Source organism: Drosophila bipectinata, chromosome 2L (assembly GCF_030179905.1).
Source record: "Drosophila bipectinata strain 14024-0381.07 chromosome 2L, DbipHiC1v2, whole genome shotgun sequence".
Taxonomy (NCBI): domain Eukaryota; kingdom Metazoa; phylum Arthropoda; class Insecta; order Diptera; family Drosophilidae; genus Drosophila; species Drosophila bipectinata.
In genome coordinates this window covers 12,686,147-12,704,169 of record NC_091736.1, presented here as the reverse complement: position 1 = coordinate 12,704,169, position 18,023 = coordinate 12,686,147, and the positions used below count along the sequence as shown (strand labels likewise).

At 44.4% G+C, this 18,023-nt stretch overlaps 2 protein-coding genes across 2 annotated transcripts; one reads left to right on the top strand and one right to left on the bottom strand.

Annotated features, from left to right (window-relative positions):
• Nucleotides 1-156: 156 nt before the first annotated feature.
• On the top strand, nt 157-4,099 carry Su(H) (recombining binding protein suppressor of hairless). Its single transcript, XM_017241730.3, has 4 exons — nt 157-1,010; nt 1,863-2,743; nt 2,806-3,013; nt 3,072-4,099. Exons 1-4 carry the CDS (start codon nt 591-593, stop codon nt 3,387-3,389), a joined length of 1,827 nt encoding a protein of 608 aa, XP_017097219.2. The 5' UTR covers nt 157-590; the 3' UTR covers nt 3,390-4,099.
• Nucleotides 4,100-5,919: 1,820 nt separating this feature from the next.
• On the bottom strand, nt 5,920-17,805 carry ck (myosin-VIIa ck). Its single transcript, XM_017241592.3, has 13 exons — nt 17,598-17,805; nt 14,097-14,183; nt 13,356-13,616; nt 12,786-13,135; nt 12,518-12,718; nt 10,062-12,456; nt 8,546-9,996; nt 7,695-8,481; nt 7,377-7,637; nt 7,012-7,316; nt 6,802-6,948; nt 6,620-6,740; nt 5,920-6,554 (listed from the first exon to the last, which is right to left on the bottom strand). The coding sequence occupies exons 2-13, from the start codon at nt 14,112-14,114 to the stop codon at nt 6,348-6,350; spliced, it is 6,504 nt and encodes a 2,167-aa protein (XP_017097081.1). The 5' UTR covers nt 14,115-14,183; nt 17,598-17,805; the 3' UTR covers nt 5,920-6,347.
• Between the last annotated feature and the right edge of the window lie 218 nt (nt 17,806-18,023).

Genomic DNA, 18,023 nt, shown 5'->3' with positions numbered 1-18,023 from the left:
ATAAAAGATTAAAAATTCAGTAAAACCGTATAATTTTAATGATAATAGTAAATGATGGGACCTTAAATTCCCTGGAAATCACACAGTTCAACTTCTTATAGTGTTGTGCAACGACCAACATACCGGTAAATGGCGACTATCGTAAATAAAAGGCTATCGATTCATCGATACACAGTCAACATCCTCACTCACTTTTTTAGTTGTAGCATAAATATAACTCGAGCACTAGTCGCAGCGTTAAATACAAGCCAGCCGCTAGAACCGCCAGTCGCTAGTCAAGTGCTTCTTAGACATAAATATGTAATACCGGTGCTTAGGGCTAAATTAAATCCACCCACAATAGCAATAACAACAAAGCGAGTCCGCGGCCAAGAAGAAGAGTGCGTGAGAGAAACGACAGCTGCTGGTCGTGTGTGTTGGTGCAGGATAACAAATACAAAACAGCAAAAACGACAACAACAACAAATAGTACGCAAGCAGTGTCTAAGTGCCAAAAGAATTTGCCAAAAAGCCAAAAAAAAGTAAACCACCTGCCGGTCCAAGAGTATACAATTCATACACACAGCTCAATGCAGAAGACATGTGCATAAATGAAGAGCTACAGCCAATTTAATTTGAACGCCGCCGCCCCGCCCGCCATCGCCTTCGAGAACGCAGCCGCAGCAGCAGCCGCCGCAGCTGCCCTCCATTCGAATCCGAACGGATCGCCGCTGGATCATAGTCATCACCACCAGCAGCAGCAGCAGCAGCAACAGCAACGCCAGGACATGCCGCACTTTGGACTGGGCAGCGGTCCACAGCCACCGGCTCAGCAGCAGCTACAAGTGCATCACCAGCAGCAGCAGCAACAACAGCAACAACAACAGCAGCAACAACACCAGCAAATGCAAATGTCCTTGCTGCCAGGACCCTATCGGCCGCACATTGAAGAGAAGAAACTGACGAGAGATGCCATGGAGAAGTATATGAGAGAACGGAACGATATGGTCATTGTGATCCTGCATGCAAAGGTGAGGGGGGGAGGTCCTTTTAGTTATGATGGAAGGATTATTAGATGTTAAGGTCCTTTGAGGTTTAAAAATAATTTCGAAAAGATTTCCAAAAGAGGGCAAAAGTATAGAAACATTTTTTTTAAAAGGATTTCATTTAATAAAAAGTTAAAATACCAAATTAGTTAATGTTTAAAATAGTAATCTTGGTAATTTTCTTATTAAATAAAGTTTATTATAAAATTAAACCTTCAAAAAATCATTTAAAATAAGGATACTAATTATAGTTTTCCAAAAAAGGAAAAATTTGAAAAGAATTTTAAAAGTTAAAGTTTTTTTTAAATAATTTCTTACATTTCAACTCACAATTATTTGCAAATGTAGGCCAGTTTAGATCATTTTAAAATTTTTATATAAAATTTAATTTAAAAAAAAAATTAAAAATGTAAAATCTAAAGATCTGACAGGTCAGTCCGAGCCCTTCATCTCACCGTTCCGAACATTCTGAGGTGCTTTTCTATTGTCCACTTTAAAGTGTTACATTTTTGCGGTCTGGCGGTCTGGATGGCAGAAACAAAATAAAAATGGAATAAAATTGTCGCGGTTTTAGTTGGCGATTTAGTGGTGGCGATCTTCAAGCGCCGACTGCCGCCAAATGCGAATCCTTCACACTCGAATGCCCCCAAATTGAGCAACGCGAGCCCGGTCCGGTCCAGTCCGCAAATGAAAATAATTGAAATTAATTACAGAAAATTAACAAACTGCATTGCTTGCGGTTTTGATATGATTTTCCGATAATCTGGACGCCAATTTGTGCTAATTGAGTTTCCCTGCACCTCTGTGGATGCACTTTGGGTGCTGTCTTACTTTCAGGTGGCCCAGAAGTCGTACGGCAATGAGAAGCGCTTCTTTTGCCCACCGCCGTGCATTTATCTGTTTGGCAGTGGGTGGCGGCGACGCTACGAGGAGATGCTCCAACAGGGCGAGGGCGAACAGGGTGCTCAGCTATGCGCCTTCATCGGGATCGGGAGCAGTGACCAGGACATGCAGCAGCTGGATCTCAACGGCAAGCAGTACTGTGCGGCCAAGACGCTCTTCATTTCGGACTCGGACAAGAGGAAGCACTTTATGCTCTCGGTTAAAATGTTCTACGGCAATGGCCACGACATTGGGGTGTTCAACTCGAAGCGCATCAAGGTGATATCGAAGCCGTCCAAGAAGAAGCAGTCTCTGAAGAATGCCGACCTGTGCATAGCCAGCGGCACCAACGTGGCCCTGTTCAACCGCCTGCGCTCCCAGACCGTCTCCACGCGGTATCTGCATGTGGAGAACGGACACTTCCATGCCTCGTCCACGCAGTGGGGTGCCTTTACGATACACCTGCTGGATGACAATGAGTCGGAATCGGAGGAGTTTCAAGTCCGCGACGGCTACATTCATTACGGAGCCACCGTGAAGCTGGTTTGCTCGGTAACGGGCATGGCGCTTCCGCGTCTGATTATCCGTAAGGTGGACAAGCAAATGGCCTTGCTGGAGGCCGATGATCCGGTCTCACAGCTGCACAAGTGCGCCTTTTACATGAAGGACACCGATCGCATGTACCTCTGCTTGTCGCAGGAGAAGATCATTCAGTTTCAGGCTACTCCTTGCCCGAAGGAGCCCAACAAGGAGATGATCAACGATGGCGCCTGCTGGACAATCATCTCCACGGACAAAGCCGAGTACCAGTTCTACGAGGGCATGGGTCCTGTGGCGTAAGTTTCCTCGATTTTATTAGGAAATTATTGTTTTTTAAGAAAAGTATTCTCCATTTTAGATCCCCAGTCACTCCAGTGCCGATTGTCAATTCGCTGAATCTCAATGGTGGCGGCGATGTGGCCATGCTGGAGCTCAGTGGCGACAACTTTACGCCCCATCTGCAAGTGTGGTTCGGTGACGTGGAGGCCGAGACCATGTATCGATGCACGGAAACGCTTCTGTGTGTGGTACCAGAAATCTCACAGTTTCGCGGCGAATGGCTTTGGGTAGGTTGGACTTAAAAGACTTAGTAATATCACACCCCTAACTCTTGGCATATTACAGGTACGACAGCCCACGCAGGTGCCTATATCCTTGGTGCGAAACGATGGCATTATTTATGCCACCGGCTTGACCTTCACCTACACACCCGAGCCAGGTCCCAGGCCGCATTGCAATTCCCAGGCCGAGGATGTGATGCGAACCCGGCACAATAATAACAATAACATCACTAGCATCAGCAACAATAACAACAGTAACAATGCGGGTTCACCGGCCGGTGGCAACATGCAACAGCAACAACAACAACAGCAGCAGCAACATCAGGCGCTGCCCTCCATCTCAGAAGTGCAATGGAATAGTCACGGTAGCGGCTTGTCCTGAGTGCAGGACTATTGCATCGTACACTTATTTATCCTAAGTTATTTATAGTTTTTATTGGAGACTTTAGTTTGTAGATTGACAATTTTTCTCATACTTATTTTCCACCTGTCATGACGTAAACGAAACTGTGTGTCCCCCACCCTACTCCCTACTCTCTATAAAAAGAATCATCCTATATACACCTATAACTAGTACTAGTTTTGGAACCAATAGATTTGTAAATGAATGACAAGATTGTACATAAATCGAGAAAGCTCACTGACACATATATATCTTTATATATATATATCTTTGTATGTGGATGGAAATACATATACAATATAAAATGTAACTCTAGTTAAATATACAATCGATATAAGTCTATAGACGATTTTTTAATTGCGATGCGAATTTCCAAAGATTGTACCGAAAAGGAAAAGTACAATGAAACCATAAACGTTGGCCTTGCCATAAAGAAACATTCCATTTTCCCTTTTTCCAGAGTTTCCAAAAAAGTCATAGACAAGACATAGAGAAGGGAAACATTTTTCTTTAACCCATAGCTTTGGTGCAAGCTCCTTGGAAATTCGTAGCAATCACAGTCTCATACAATATTTTGTAATATAAAAATCGTAAAAAAAAGACAGAAATGCGATTTGTTTAAGAGCCTAAGAGAAAAGCCTAAAGTAAATAAATCAAGAACGAAACCCAAATTTATGACCAACACAAAACCCAAAGACCATGTCAGTTTAAGTTTTGGATTTAGCATGATTTGGACTTTATTCTTGTCCACCTGGGGGGGAGGATAGATGGCCTTAAATTGCTGTGGGAATTTGGCCCAGTATCGTGTGAATATTTTTGAACAAAACAAGTGCAGCTCTTCCCACGATGGCTACCTCCTTCCTTGGCGCAACCCCCCTGGTGGCCTGACTTTAATTATAGTTTGGTCTGGAATGGCTGAACGCCACCAAGTCAAGAAGCAAATACACATCTATATTTGTATATATATAACACTATTGTTTCCGTTTTGGCCAAGTTAAGGGACAGAATTTTCTCACAGCCCAAAAACCGCCAGTGCGGCTGCTGCTGTGAGAAATTTTAACTACCTTTTGTTGAATATTTATGCAGTTGTTGCTTTTACAGATTTACAAATTAAGATTCGCAGTTTTGAATTAATTATCGTTGACTTCCGCTCGCTGGAGTGAGAAGAAGGTTACCTGGCACTAAGCACTAAAACTCATCTCCCGTCTGGGAGACACATTTCTTATCAGAAGTCAGCCAAGCAATGAGAACGAATGCAACCCCTAAGATGTCCACTGCACCAGTTTATGAGAACGAAAGACTCAAACAACAAACCTCAGTTGCGTGATGATGATGATGATGGTGTGGATTTGAAGGGAAAACCCACCACCAAATGTCTCGGGGCTGGCAATTGGAACTGCAACCTCTTAAGGTCGTCGTCGGTGTCTTATAAGAAGCTGAATATGAAATTAGTTTGGAATTTTTAATGAACCTTTCCATCGCATTTCCCCCGACTTTCCGCCGACTACTGGGCAGGTGAGTGCGATGATTGTGGTCGTTTTTTAGAAAGGGGGGGACGTCAATTTCTAAAAGTTCTCAGGACTGATACACCACTTCATACCTAGCCAGCCACTACTAAAATAAAAAAAAGTTAATTATCTTGAAAAATCTAAGTCTACCGTCTTGAGTCGTTTGCCTGTTGACTGCTGCCGTTTTTCACACGCTGGGGAAAAATGGAAATTCTCGCAAAATACAATGCGTGGGAAATCGTTTGCGTGGGAGCCGACGAAGAAATATCCAGAGAAACTCTATATGCAAGTCCTACAAATATTTGTACTTTTAAGCCATGTATGGACACATATTAGTTTTAATAGGTTTACTAAAGGTATTGATTAAAAATGGTATTGAATGGTATTATCCTTGAGGGATATAATTATTATTTTATAAAAGTATTTATAGATTTTAATGGAATTGGATAAAAAAAAGGGGTCTATGGTAATAAAATAATTAGTTTTTATAATGTCTGTAGTTGTGTTTAAAATTTTATTTCTTTAAGAGTTTCCTAAGCTTTTTAACTAGCTATTTTGAACATGACTTTTAATAATATTTAAGGAAACGGCTGGTAAACCCTTGTGGTAAAGTCAAGTTTTTAAAGAATTTGCATAAAGGTATTTATATTTTTATTATCTTTAAAATATTTTTGAAATCCCAGCTTTTATTCAAAAATGTAGAATCCTTTCCTTCATATTATTTATACAGAAGGGAGAAAAATAAGGTACACGTTCAAAAATTGTTTTTAAAATGCTTAGAACACACGCGAAAGTTAGTATTCTTTCTAAGATTACGTATTCAATTCCTATAAAAAACTGCATATTTATTTTAATTCTGTAAGAATCTGTTCAGTGAATTTAAATTAAAAACCTCAGTAAAATTTAAATACCTCAGTAAGACAAAGTCTTGACTCTAGATATTATCAACCACAAAATATTTGAAATATAGTGCTCTCCCTTCCAATAAAGTAAAAAACTCATTTAAATTTTATATAATTTATTAAATAATTGAACATTTCTATGTATTTGATACAAAAAGTCATCAGTACAGATATGCAGTTAAGATATACAAAGAGATAGATGCGTAGACACAGTTCTTATCTACAAAACCTCAATACAATAGTTTACCGGAATGTGCGATAAAAAAATAACTTAAGACAGTTATTGCAAAATTTATACAAAAAATTAAACAGAATATTTAAACACAAAAAATGGAAAATTTGTTTGGTATAATCGATAGCTGAGCAAGCCAGAAGTGGAATGATTTCACTGTGGAGGGAATGCCATTAAAGTGTAGGGAGTCGAGCGTGTGGGGGAATACTTAAAACTATAAAGTACTAGGCATGTATAAGTTATTGCAATTGTAATTTATAATAATTATAAATATATTCCGTAATTGTAGGTTTTACTAGTTGGCTCGCAAGGTCCGATTCTTGTTCATATTGGTCAACATCAACGATATATATGAAGTCAGCAGATCGTCCATCTTGTAGCCCAGCGATGTTTCGCATAACAATTTCGAGCCCCGTACCAGATTGCCGATGGTCATGTGGAAATAGGTGTTACCCGATGACCAGTTCGAGATACGTGTAAATGGATGGGTGACCAATATATCCTGGACGTAATAAATACAAAAAAATTATCATAACAGAAGGGCTTATGCTGGAGTCAGGCACTTACCTTGGTCACTGGATGTATGAGACTCACGCCGTGTTTGTTAATAGCTATCAGTAACATTTCGGGATAGTTCGGTTCGGTAGTTTGTTTCACCTCGAAGAACGCAGAACCAAATGTAGGCCATCTGTTTAACATTCAAATATTTATTAAAATCATCCAAAAACATCATATTTTAAAGCACAAACCTGTAGACAATCTTTAAGAAAGCCACCTTGGCATCTTCGGAGGTCATGCCACCATCCTGGTTATAAGAAGCCACAATCGATCGCTTCCATTCGCTAGTGCTCTGCATTTTCATAATGTCCGAAGGAATGAGTTCCCTTAACATTTGCCTTAAAAAATATAATATAAAATAATAAAAAAAGGTTTAAATCTAATGAAGAGTCCTATCTTACGGTATGGCTTGCAGTTCTTGTTTATTTTCCCCGAAGCGCACCCGGAAGACAAGGGCCGCAAGTTTAGCCGCCTCCTCCCTGGAGCACTTGTGATAGCCGCGCAATAGCTTGGGCAACTCCTGGTGATAGTGGAAAATGAGATCGGCATTGCGATCCTTGCCTGGCACTGTGTTCGTCCACAGTTTCTTCATGAAGAAGACCTGGTAGGTGAACTGTGGATTGGCTCCGTCTCGAATGGGTCGCGCCTTCTTTATCCAGTCGGTCAGATGGCGTACAAAGTCGAAGAAAAAGTCGCCCTCTGGTACCTTAAACATAATATAAATATTAAAATTTAATTAATTAACTTAAGAGATATTCTTAATTACCGAGATAACTTTGTCAGCAATCTTGACGAACAAGGAAAAGCCCTCACTGGTCCGAAGCGATAAACGTTGCGAGATATTATTGCAAAAGTCCTTGGCCCTGGTGGAGCTGTCCACCTCAAATGCCTCATCGGTGTCATCGGGGAAGTAGACCTTGTGGAATATCTGTGTGGTTTTGTGCTGTATGGCCTCCACCTCCACTTGATGTGGCGGATACTTGCGCTGCCCGTGGCGAATGGTCTTTTGCAAACGATGCATGGAGTCCTAAAACAAGAGTTTAATTAATAAATAATATACTAACTGGCCATTTTAGTCAGTTACCTGCGAAATGGGATGACGACGGCTGCGCAGGAAGAGCAACAGTTCCTTCAAGAGACCCTGGGAACAGGCAAAGAGTCCTGTGGCCAACCACATCAGCTCCCATCCGCGCTCCTCGGACATTCGGTTCCTGTTGTCCGTCAGTTGTTTCATCAGCTGGCAGTAGATCTCATCCCGCAGGATTTCGTGCTTGAGCGGGCCATCAAATATGTGGTCTGTGATCTCGTTTCCCATCCGCGGACGCTTTGAGGGAAGATCGCCCATGTACTTCAGTATGGCGGCAAAGGCGAAGCAAGCCTCTTCAGCCAGCTCCTCCTTGCTTTGCAGCTTGCGCAGCAGTGGCGCCTTGATGGGATCCCGGGCATAGCGCCACAGTTCCTCGCTCCTCTTCGAGCTCAACGTAAGCGTCTTGGACATGGTGCGTTTGGGTGGCAGCCGAAAGTGGTCGAGAGCGTACTCCATCAGCGTATGTGGTCGGTCGCGTGGCTCAACTGCCCCGCCATTGGAGGCCATGCTCAGACGCCTGCCATGGTGAGCCTCCTCGATGTTGAACAGAGCCAGGATATCCTGCGGGGGCTTGGACAGGGTGGGCAGAACATAGACAGTCTCAGCGGGGAAGTCACCGCGCTCCTGGGAGCGATCGCAGCGTCCTATACACCAGCCGTTGTTCAGCACGGACTCTCCACAGGACTCGTCTTCGAGGATGATCAGATCGCCCTTGAAGAAGGACAGGAAACTCGTGCCGTCCGAAGGAGCGCGATAATCTTGCAAGGCGATGACGAACTTGGAACTGGAAGAAAAGCAAGGAATCAGTCAGACAGAAGTCAAGAATGTGGTTACTCCAAAACACCAACCGTTTCTTCAGACCATCCAGGAAGTAGACCACCAAGTCCCTTATATCCTCCGCGTTGGGACTCTGAAACGTGAACTCCTCGCCTCGCACTGTGGACAAGCTGAAGGTTTGGGTAAACACCTTGTTGGTCTTCTGGCTGGACACAGCGGTGATCTCCGGGAAACTAAGCTCGAGCAGAACCTGCTCCTGATCATCCACCACATAGACACCCGTCCAGTTGACGGCTATGATGACATCGTTCTTGGGCAGATTGGGGCCCGAGTTGCGGTATGCCTCGTAGAATCGTGAAAAGAGGAGTGGCCACTTATACTTGGCATAGCTGACGATGTCCTCCTTAATTTTCAGTGGGGCTATCTTGTCCTTGACGTAGTAGGACTTCTTGTAGGCCTGCAACACCAAGGCGGCCCACCGCTCGATGGCCTTGTCCACGCCGCTGAGACAAAAGTCGGGAATGAAGTTCGGCAGCAGAGTGAACAGCCGCTCCATGGACATGTCGGTGCCGTATTCGATAAAGTACTGCTGAGCCGCAATCATGGCCAGGTCCTCCTCCTTGTCGCAGCGATACTCCCCAAACTTGACGCCACGAACCACCTGCTGGTATATCAGATTGGTGGCCACCTGGTCATGGGTGGGTTCATGCCAGGGAGCAAAGATCTCCTTGCGGAAGAAGAGGCGCCACGGAGCATTCCTCTCCTGGGCGCCCTGCTCCTTGGCGTACTGCTCGCACTGGGAGATGGCGTCCATCACGTGATCGCCGCCACTGCCCAGGGAGCTGACTTTATCGAACAAAGCGATGTACAGCGAGAAGCCGAACTGGTCCTTGAGGGTAATTTTGTCCGACAGCTGATTGCACAGCTCCCGGGCCGTGGTGGCGGAATCGGCCAGCAGGGTTTTGGTATTTCCGTCCATGAATGTAATGGGAAGCATGATTGGCTTCTTGGACTTGGTGGCCTGAAGCTCCAGCCAGGATGGCGGCTGGTTGCGAGTTCCGTTGTTGAAGGTCCGCTTGAGCCTCTCCTCGCAGTAGGGCGCATATCCAGGTGGTCCTTCGCGAATAAATGCTCTCAAGTAGTTGACAAACTTCTCCGAGGGCGCAAAGCAGCCGACGCACAGGGAGAGCAGAATCCATCCCCTGGCATGGGAGGACTTGAGGGGATTGTTGGTCAACTGCTTGCAGATCTGGCAGTAGATTTCATCGCGCAACTCTGCCCTCAAAATACCATGCCCGATGATGAAGTGGAGCTTCTCGAGATTCGAGGTGGGCCGTGACTGCAGCCACGACTGGTAGCTATCCGCTGTATATTCGTCATCCTGCAGTCGCCTCCGGACATCCTCGCCCAACTTGTTCTTGCGCTTCAAGGTCAGGGACACGAGTTTGTGGCGAATCGAACGCGGCTTTTGCTTCAAGAAGGCGTCGGGATCCAGGCCCATGAGCTGGGCTTCTTGGAATTCCTTTAAAAAATTAAAAATATAATAAATAAGCGATAGATTTTAAGGCATTTCTGAGGCCAACTCACCTTGCTTCTTATGAAATTACGCCCCAAAGTGGCCGTCACTTTGGACATAACCGATGTGGTGTCCATGCGATCCATGGTGTGATACTTGGGTTCTGGCATGTCGCCGGTGAACCTGAGAATGGTTATCCATAGGGCCTGGGCGGCCAGTTGGTCTCCCTGCGTGTGGAGCGGCAGTAGAGGATGCTTGAGAGCCTTCTTCGCGTACTGATGATTCACATTGCCCTGGAAGTAGGTGGCGGCGAACTTTTGGAACTTGAACTCGGAAAGATCCTCCTCGTCCTCGGATATGTGGATGGGTGCAATAATATCCTCCTGGTTAACGTTTTGAGCATGGGGTAGGTCATTGAACACTGAGGTCTCCCTGCCACCGTGTGGAGTGGGAGCATCGCTGCTCGAGTCGGGAAGGAAATCGAACATGGCCTCCACCAACTTGCTGTCGTCCACTGGTTCCTCCTGTTTCCGGGCCGCATCGTTGATGATGTTCTTCTTGACCTCCACACGCCGTCGATCCTCAAGCTGCTCCTGCAACTCGCGCCTCTCCAGCTCGTGCAAACGATCGCGATAGTGCTGCTCGGCGATTTCGCGGGCATGTTTGTTGCCGCGATGCAACAGCTCCTGCTCCTCGAGCTTCCGCAGCTGCAGAACTTCAGCGAACTGCTTATGCTCCAGGCGGAGTTTCCGGTAGCGACGAACAGCAATCATGCGCCGCACATGGGACTGGATCTTGATGACAGCCCACATCTTGTGGCCGTACTCCCGCCTCACCAAGTAGCCACGAGCATGCGCCTGCAGGCCCACAATGTGACCTCTCAGATGGCGGAACCGATGGGACAGGACCCGGGATCGAATCAAGGCCTGCAGCCGCATGTAGCCCACGCGCATGTTGCGGTACCTCTTCCGCTGGGCGTATCCCTTCCAGAATCTCTGCACGGTGATGGCCGCGGCTCGAAGTCTGAGGAAGCGCCTGCGATATACCCATCCGCGAATGCTGCGCTGTAGGATGAGGATCTTGCGGGTGAGCACCCTGTCCCGCTCCTGCTCCAAGAACAGATCGTGGGCGTCCTTTAAGAACACCTTTGTGTGGCCCAGCTGGTAATCGGATTTTCCAAGAACCATTGCACAGATCCGCGAAGTGGCGGCCTGGCAATCGGTACGATGTGCCGGCGGCACTCCGGGTATCAAGAAGCGATAGCGCTCCACAAACTCCCGGAAGCCATGACGGATGGGGTAGCCGGCGCGTCGGATGCGTATGGTTTCCATCATACCGGAATAGCGTAGCTGCCGGCAACACAAGCCACGATCGAACATCATGGGCTTCTTCAGTTCGTTGGGCTTTATGCACCGAATGAAGAAGGGCTGGCAACTGCACAGGGTCTTCATGAGGGCATCCAGGGATTTGCGGAACTGAGTGGAAAGCGTCGGAGTTCGTTTCCTTGTCTCCGCGCCCATCTCAATGTCCTGGGCGAAAATTTGACGCAAGAACTTGTTGCCACTCTGGCTAACCAGGTGCAGCAAGTCCGGACTGAAGGTGTCCCGGTTCTTGTCGAGGAATCCTCGCGTATCGTAGAACACCACACCGGCAAAGTGGTTCAGACCGAAGCTAGTGTTGATATCAGACTTGGGTTTCAGATAGTTCTTGTGCGCTCCGTGGGTCTTGTGCAGTTTCGCCAGCATCGTCTGATCCGTGCCCTTGGGGAATCGGGCCTCCTCGTCGATCAGCGCCATGATGTTCAGCTGCTTGATGGCTATCAAGTCGAGGGCATCCTGATTGTCCACAAACTCAATGTGCTGCCAGTTGATGGCCTCGTGGTTGTACTCCTCCTGCTCCAGCTTAAAGATGTGCTGCACAAAGAACTGCTGCAGGTTCTCGTTGGCGTAGTTGATGCAGAACTGCTCGAAGCTGTTCTGGTCAAAGTTCTCGAATCCAAAGATGTCCAGTACCCCGATGGCATTGCGGGAAGTACTCCGCGGCTTGAAAATGGCCGTATTTATCTTCCTCACGATGTGCACAAAGAGTCGGCCATAGATGCCCTTTACAAAGGCATCTCGTACATCGACGGACTGATCTCGAGATAGGGTGGACACCACCGTCTCCCCGTGGGCAAACAGTGTGCGTCGTGTGAGGGCATCGATGAGGGGCCCTATCGGCAGACCTAGAAGTCCGGCCACACGCTCTACATTTATGTGTTCTGGTATCTCAGTGGCGTCCAAATTATCCACCACCGTGGCCTTGTACTTAATGTTTCCGCAATGCAGCAAGGCGGCAAGTAGCTTGATGATCTCCCAGATCTCCTGGTCGGAGAAGAGCAGAACCTTCATGGCAGACCGTATGTCTGAGAATTCGGCGGCATCATCTCGTCCCTCGCAGGTGATGCTATTGCCTCCGGTTAGGTATCTATCAGGTAAGAGGGGAGTATTATAAGAAGATGATCCATCTAGTTAGGCTTTTAACTCACTTGTAATCTGCTGCCATTCCCAGATCGAGACGTCCCTTCTCCTCTGATGATAGTCCCGCCAAAATGCAATAAAAGACATGATAATTGCGCTCGCTGTGATTCTGGGAGACGATCCGCGACTTCTCCAACAGGTATTGTTCGATCTTGGCTCCCTCGATCACGCCATTGGCGCTAAAGTGGATGTCTATATATTTGCCAAACCTGTTGAAGTCATTATATCAATTAATGCCCAATCTTTCTATAAAAATTAATAAATAATAATAGTTACCTCGATGAGTTATCATTCCGAATGGTTTTGGCATTTCCAAAGGCCTCCAAAATGGGATTCGCCTCGAGGATTTGTTGCTCGATCCACGAGTGCTTGCCACTGATGGCTGCCAGGTATTGGAGGATGAGTTTTGTGCTCTCAGTCTTGCCAGCTCCCGACTCGCCCGAGATGACGATGCACTGATCCTGGCGGTAGCGTTTCATGTGCGCATAGGCATTGTCCCCAATGGCGAATATGTGTGGCGGCAGCTCTCCGATTTTGCGCTCCTTGTAGAGTTTTATCTGATCGGCCGTGTAGATGGGCAGGATCTGGTAGGGATTCACCGCAACCAATATGGAACCAGTGTAGGTCTGAAAAGAGAGTATATTGTAGTCTACTTTCGCCTTGGAAGTTACTCAAATTTAATCAAAGAAGGAAGAAATATTGATAAGCCCTTTAATTCCAGACGATAATGATAAAAAAAACGATATCATAATTCAATGAATAATGACGTAATGGACTTCTTGATATCAGAACTTAAATAGGTTAGTTCTATTATATATTTTTATAGACTTTACTTCCTTCACTCACATATATCAGATTCTCCTTGTAGCGGATGAGAAGATTTCGCAGAATACCAGCCTCATGCAGATCGCCGAGGGATATCATGTCCTCCACTCCCTGTACGGAGGATGCGTGCATGGCCTTGATGCGGCGCTCCGGCGCCAGCCACACCTCGTCGCCATCGTCATCGCGAACCTGGATGCGGCGACCCTCGGCGGAGATGACACGTGCTCCAATGGCCACATCGAATTCTCGCCCCGAGGCGGGCTCTATCCAGATGTAGTCACCCTGTCGAAGTAGTCCATGATTAAAAAAAAATGCTACAATTTGACATTCAGCTCTCTTTACGAGGCTGCCACAATCGATGGCCATGGACGGAGGGGGCCATAAAAAAACGGTGTTGCCTTTTTTGTTGTAAGAATCACTTGAGCGGAACATGAAGCGAAATAAATAGTGATGCCAGGGACAGAGTACTATAGTACTAAAGGGAATATAGTACAGTGGGTGGTTTAGTCAAGGAATTATAACAATAAATAGTGGTACGAAAGTTCTTTTTAAAAAGACCTTAAACATCCACCTGTTGCACTATCCCCTGGCATATTATTCTCGTTTCAGCCCACTGTAGAAGAGGTATGGTAGCCAAAGTGAGGTATGGCTTACACACTCATACACTGGAAGTTGGTAACTTCCGCTTTTGGCTTCTGTTACCAAGACTGGGTCCCATGAAGAGAGAAGAGAGACTGTGATAAGGAGTGGTCTGGTACTTACACGTGTTACAATCACCATATTCGTCGTCCTTCATTTACTGATCCTGGCTGGGCATCCAAATACCAAATCCCGTTCCTCTTGTGGTTTCTATTCAAAAGAGAACAAGTGGAAGAGTTAGCCATCATCGACAATAAAAACAACATCAAGTTAGCGCCTCCGGCAACTAAAACCGGCTTTGGAAAAAAAAAAAATATAAAAAAAATTAAGGTGAAGTTTACGGTAAATTGAAAGAATTCACAACTTGTCGCTGTCTTCGTTTGTGGTCCGTCGTCGATGTTATTGTATTGCTGGGTCTTCTCCAACCCCAGCTAGAGCTAGAGCTGGAGCTAGAGCTTGAGGTAAACGTCTTTCTTTCTTTCTTTCGTCTATTTGGCAAACAGATACCAAAAGGTCTCTCATTAACGACATCCAACAACAAGTTAGTCATCAGTCACCACAAATCCATAAAAATCATACTTTCGATACTTCTTTTCTTCTTCTAAAAACTAGGGAAACCGAACCGAGTCAACACCAAGCTAAAAACCTTTAGAAATGCAAAAAAGGCCATCGAGCCATCGAGCCATTTTCACTTTTCAACTCGAATCCGATGTTCCGGTCAACGCCACAATCGATTGGATACGAGAACCATCCATGGGCTTCCATCGAAATGGAAGGTATCAAAGAAGTGCGATTGTTATGTAAATTACATATGGATTTCATTGAAAAAATTTACTTTCATTACTTAAAACGGTGTGACAACAACATGACAATAATATTTTTTTTTTGATTTAGGCAATAGAAAACTGCAGTGTCTTAATGGAAAGCTATAGGTGATTGAAGATCAACCTGATTTGAATTAGTATCTTTTTCCAAAAACCATGAATCAGAATTTGAAGCCCAGTCGGTTGCCTTGGTAACCGCCTTACAATTGGACACCCCATCCATCATTTAACACATGGACTAACTGGAGGCATCAGGTATATGTATAGCTGAACCATTTGGAGGCGTCTCTCTTCCCCATAGTAATTGCAACATGCCAGACTAGCACTAGCACTAGCAACTAGCAACTAGCAACTAGCGGCAACGGCATGAGCCACCAAATTTAGTGGCACACACAAAAGTGAGGCATGTACATATATACCAGTCTGGTTACGCTCTGCCGGGCAAAATACAAGTCCAATGCACATAGGGAAGCGATCTACACCGACAAACTACTCCCCAAAAAAAAAACACACTCATAGATACAATCATTCTCCCTACATAGCAACCTGAATTGTTAGTTAGAGTTCAACCATTTATGGTTAGAATGGAATATTAAATAATATTTCCTAATAGTCTACAGAGACTCTTATCAGTGACACAATTGTACTATATTCTCTCTTGAATATAGCCTCTAAAACTTTACATATTTCCCTAAAACTTGTGTTAGTCTGTTGCTAAACACAGTCATACTAGAATTATTTAAAGTTGATTGCTTAATACACAACTGCTGATATCAGCGGCGCTCAAGAGCAGGCCGGGAGATAAGCAAAAAAAAAAAAAATAATAATAAAACATTAAACAAGGTGTAAACTAGGGGGGTAAGGTGGCAGAGGTACATACATATCTCTGGGCATGACCAAATTACCGATTAAAAGCCTAAGAATTTCCGTCTCGACAGATTCTGCATCGGATAATGGCCATCAATGGCACTAGATTGGCACGTACCTAAACTGAATTGTTAAGACCGAGACGAAGACCGAGGTAGTGGCAGTGGCAGGGGCAGGGGAAAAGTGCAACACACGTGAGTGAATGAGAGAGCGCCAGCTAGTGGTGGAGTGATTCCAAAAGTTCACCGCGAGTCATTAGTGAAAGTTCGTGTGTGGCTGCCACGTACAATTACGGTTTTATGCCATCTACTCTACATATAGGCTTATACATATATCTGTATTATATACTAGATAAACCTTGCCCGAAGCTATTATAAACCTATGACTCTGACATTTGACAAAATGTTTCTCGTTTTTTTAGTAATCTAGGTTATAACCTTGGTATCAAGTCTGCCGATCCTCATTGTAATCTTATCTTTATAGGAATCTAATGTGTCTAAATTAGTATTTTATTTATAGAACCTTTTGAGGAAAAGCATAACTAAGGTTTGAAGTTTTGAGATTTCTTTTTAATTTATATTCTAGACATTTTTTTTATCACATTCACTCTTATCAATTACCATATTACCAATTGTTTACATGATAACCCCTTGAAAAAGTATTTGTTTGCTTTGCAAATTCTAATTTCTAAAAAAAACTAGGCAAAGTATGATATTATATTCATTTTTTTTTATTTTTTTTTTTTATTATGTATTTAGAGAAGACCTTAAAAAAGTTTCACCAAACAAACAGAAAGTCGCTGCGTGCGTCTACAAAGTCGCGAAAGCCCCCCCCAGCAACAACAATAAAAACAACCACTACGACAGCCAAGCAACACAACACATTAATGGAACCCAACAACCTAGATGAAAAATAAAAAAAAATAAATAAAATAAAAAAGGTTGCGATGGGAGAAGAAACAAAAACTGGCTAATGAAAAGCGTTTATTTCAAGAAAAAAAAAAGGGTTTTCCAATTGTCCACACACGAAAATGTCCCGTTGTGCAACAGCAGCAGCAGCAGTAGAAGTAGCAGCAACAACAAACCGGACAAACAAGTGTTGTTGGTAAGAGAATTCTTGGCCATTTAAGCCAGGTTCAAGCTCAAGGAGAGAGAGGGTGAGGGAAACAAAAAAAACCAGCGAGAGAGAACAGAACCAACAGCAACAGGCGGAAAGGTGGACGTTGGACGGGCACCCAATGGATGGATATGTGTTGCACTGTAAGCCTCTCTTTACGCATGCCTCTCTCGTTCGCTCTTCGGCAGGTGGCTAGTACACCAAAAAAAAATATATATTATAATATCTAATAGATATTTTTGAAGAAAAAAAAAGATCTTCAAGAAAACCTTTTTTTAGTTTTTATTAAAAAAATAAAATTAACATTTTTTTACAAAAAGTGTGGGTATTTTCTCCAAGTGTTGGTATTATGTGTGTGTTTGTGCACGAGAGAGAGAGCGACCGTGCATGTTAGTACCGTTCTAGTCAACGAAACCTGAAGCGTAGCTATAATTTGGCCATAAAAAATGCAATGCAGCCACGTCTTCGTCTCAAATATTTAAAAATCAATGAGACTTGAAATCACACAGATGCGCCGTAATTAGTTTTTAGTATATCTTTTCTCTTCAGTTGACCCTTGTCATTTTCTGTTGGCTTTTCTAGCATTATACACCAACACAATCACCAAAAAACACCGACTTGCAGGGTTAATGCACTCTTTTGGATCACTCTCTACCTATGTATATTTTTTCGCACTATTCGTTTTGGGCCGGAAGCAACTAAATAAAATAGATCTCTGTTTTAATTAGCACTTTAGTCACTCGGGACGGGAACCCAGAGTTGAAAGCGGGATAATCTTTTTTTTTCAAAAAACAGGTTACATAAATAGGTCACGCACCAACAATCGCTGGAAAAGTGCAGCGCGCCGATCGCTCTTTTCTCAAGTCGACTTAATCAATCAAGGGATTTAGATATTTTCCACCTTTTCCGTTTATCTATCGCATTTGTTTACTGAAATTCGAGGTGTAATCTTGAAAAAGAACCGAGCTCCAACCGAAACACGACCGGCCGCCGCCGCTGTTTTTTTTTGTTTGTCCCCCCCAATTCCAATTCTTCAACCGACCAGGGCTCCCACTAGCCATTTTATGGCTAGATATAGCTTTTTTTATTCTTTATTGACAACAACTCGCTTCGAACGGTTTGCAGCCCTTTCGACCTGTCTTCTAAGATTCAGTTATCAGTACTGCCAACTATCGATCGCCAGAAGAGGCCAAATAACAGTATCTGAACGTTTTTTTGTTTAAATATTTTTCAAATCTTGGTC